Source organism: Triticum dicoccoides, chromosome 5A (genome assembly GCF_002162155.2).
Source record: "Triticum dicoccoides isolate Atlit2015 ecotype Zavitan chromosome 5A, WEW_v2.0, whole genome shotgun sequence".
NCBI classification, from domain to species: Eukaryota; Viridiplantae; Streptophyta; class Magnoliopsida; order Poales; family Poaceae; genus Triticum; species Triticum dicoccoides.
In genome coordinates this window covers 675,306,537-675,309,421 of record NC_041388.1, presented here as the reverse complement: position 1 = coordinate 675,309,421, position 2,885 = coordinate 675,306,537, and the positions used below count along the sequence as shown (strand labels likewise).

Here is a 2,885-nt window from a genome sequence, read left to right as displayed (position 1 = left end):
TTAAATCCTCGACCTAGAACTACGCGAATGACTTATTCACCGAGACGGAGGTAGTACAAGTGTCTAACAAATAAACGTCCCCGTTTAACTAAACCCGAAAGGCAAAGCTATCACCTAGCTATACACCAAGATTGCAGAATCCAAACATAGAAAACACCAACTCCCTTTCCCTTTGCTTGACGACAAAAACACACATGGGCTTCTCGATGGGCGCCGCGTGCCGCCGCACCTTTGCCTGCTAGTGGAGACACAGGATGGCTCCATCGACCCGATTAACATGATGTAAAAGTAGTGGACATTTATTCTCTTCATAATTTATGTCACCCATATGATTTATTAAGTAACAAAGAGTTTGAAAGAGACTAAGCTCAAACAAATAATGTTACATCTAATCACACGCAACCTCCTGGCCCACCATAAAGGCATTGGCTGTGGTCAATATGTGTAATAGAATGGCATTTGGCCATGGTAATTAACTCGGGCAGGTTTGCTTTTATGGGGCTGCTATTCCCATCCTTATCAATGAGTTGAAGGTTGGTGAAAGATGCCGCATGACCCTTGCCACCATTTGGGAGGACACCACTACCCATTGGAGGAGTTGGAAGCGCCTTCTCAGCATCCACGAAGGCACCGAAAGCCACATGGTTTGCCTTTTCTGCCAAATAGGTGAACAACGACCTTGGGAAGTATCCCACCCCCGTGGGGATGCCGTTCAAGCCGTAGTATACCCACCAATCTCCGCTTGTTTTGTCCTACCATTAATTAGGATTTGGTTAGGTAAATAATCCAGGTACTTATATTTAAGGACTAGAAACCCGACTATATGCGAGGACTAAGATATTTGCAAATTATACAAAATGGATACACCATTTTGAGCCATTGTAGTGTGACTTAAGGAGTAAAGCATTGTCATGAACATAACATAATGGTAAAATATTTCAAGAAAGATGCAACTCCTACCTTATGCAGTCTGAGTGTGATATTCTGTACACGTCCACCAGGGACACCAGAAACTGGATGTATAACATCGCCAGGGGCTATAACAGCACCATTCACCCTTATGAAGCCAGGGCAGTCCATGTTTAAGCATCCAGTTTGAGCATATCCATCTCTCTGTTGCATATATGTTCACTTAGATGTCAGGAACCTTATCTATATGTTTCCCCTCAGAGTAAGATATATATTTTAGCAAATCATAAACACATCACCGTCCAGTCAGTATAGAAGTGTGGATGTGAGTCTCCATAGTGCTCTGGATAGATCTGTAAAACCAAGGGTGCAAGTGAGAGAAATGCAATGCCTCGATGCACAAAGGTTGAGGACAGGAAAGATGAGACAACACAACCCTCAAAAATGAAGTGGTATTGATTTTCTCCACTTTTGCATATGTAGCTTTGCAAATAGTTCCTTGATGGTCCACAAATGGTCCTTTGTTTTTTTCCTTGTGATGTATAACACAAAATGTTGGAAAACATTTACATCACTCCTCACTTAATAAGGGGTGTAAACTTAGCCCATAAATCATCTTCAAAATTATATATATTTTTGGATGAACATTTTAATCAGGTTTAATGAGTTCTTTTAAGCTCCCCAACTTGGCATGAGCCGTTGTGTCACATGGTTATTGTATTACCATGCATGCAGAAATTGACTAGTTTCAACAGAAATTGAAAAGTTATGTCCAAATTAAAAGGGGAAAATGATACATACATGCCAGCCAATACTAATTGTATTTAAGCTTGATTTAACACCATCTCCAACATGATTAACCCAAATTGCAGTCGAAGTCTGTTGGCCGGGTTTTAGATTGTGGCTATACACATCCGTGGTGACATGTAAGCCATAGTAACTGTCGCCAGGACCTCCAGAAGTTGTTTGGTGCACCGCATACTGTACAGTGAAAGCACCCAAAATAAACAACACATGAAAGCTTGACAAAAAGATGAGCAGAACATGCAATTGTAACATTTTACAAATATAGAATGCTTAAATCTGGAGCAGTTCCAAAACTCGTGGGAACTATTTGTTATGAAGGAACATGGACTTATTAGAGAAAAAATATTCTTCAATTACATATTGTTTGGTCATACATTGAAATGTTTTTTTGAACCGGCCTTACATTGAAATGTGTGAGTGCATATACACGAATAGAAGTGACAGAAGCAACATAATACTTGTTCGATTCTGAATAGTTTCTTCGAATTAAAACCTTGCATGCTCTATCTTTTCTCAGATTTCTTTTACCGCTTGGCAACTTTCATGATATCTTATAAAAGAGGGGGAAGTTATAACTATAGACTTTTCAGCAATACAATATGGTTCCTGTAGATTTAAAGTACTATTGTTGTCATTGCACTTCAAAGTTATTTACTGGTTAACTGTAGGTACAGCACATAAGTAAAATAATTAAGTGAAGATCAGAAAGTGTAGCTCACATATGGTTGACCCCATGAACTTGAATCTTCTCCAAAAGCTGTCATTTCAATGGAGTTTGACTTCAAACTTGTAAGAATTCTTTTGGTTTGACCATCCTCCTTCAACTAAAATGATAAGTACTCCCTCCGTTCCAAAATAGATGACCCAACTTTGTGCTAAAGTTAGTACAAAGTTGAGTCATCTATTTTGAAACGGAGGGAGTACATGTTAAGAAGGAAATAAATCATACTAATTAAGCAACCAATGTAGAATCAAGGACCTGAAGAAAATCAATCTTAATTCCGTACAAAGAAAAATATTTAACAATATACGATTTCCACCAAAAGCCCTTTAAGGGCACACTATAAGATAATGCATTTATTATTTCAATACCATATTTTGGTGGAATTCAGCAATCATAAAAGGCGTGCAAACAATTGATGGGTCTTTGAAAATAAAAAATTCCACAC

The 2,885-nt window shown here is 38.5% G+C and overlaps 1 protein-coding gene across 1 annotated transcript; it reads right to left on the bottom strand.

Moving 5' to 3' along the window:
• Positions 1-303: 303 nt before the first annotated feature.
• On the bottom strand, positions 304-2,554 carry LOC119298401. The gene is made up of 5 exons (XM_037575818.1): positions 2,436-2,554; positions 1,711-1,890; positions 1,209-1,262; positions 961-1,113; positions 304-752 (listed from the first exon to the last, which is right to left on the bottom strand). The coding sequence occupies exons 1-5, from the start codon at positions 2,478-2,480 to the stop codon at positions 393-395; spliced, it is 792 nt and encodes a 263-aa protein (XP_037431715.1). The 5' UTR covers positions 2,481-2,554; the 3' UTR covers positions 304-392.
• Between the last annotated feature and the right edge of the window lie 331 nt (positions 2,555-2,885).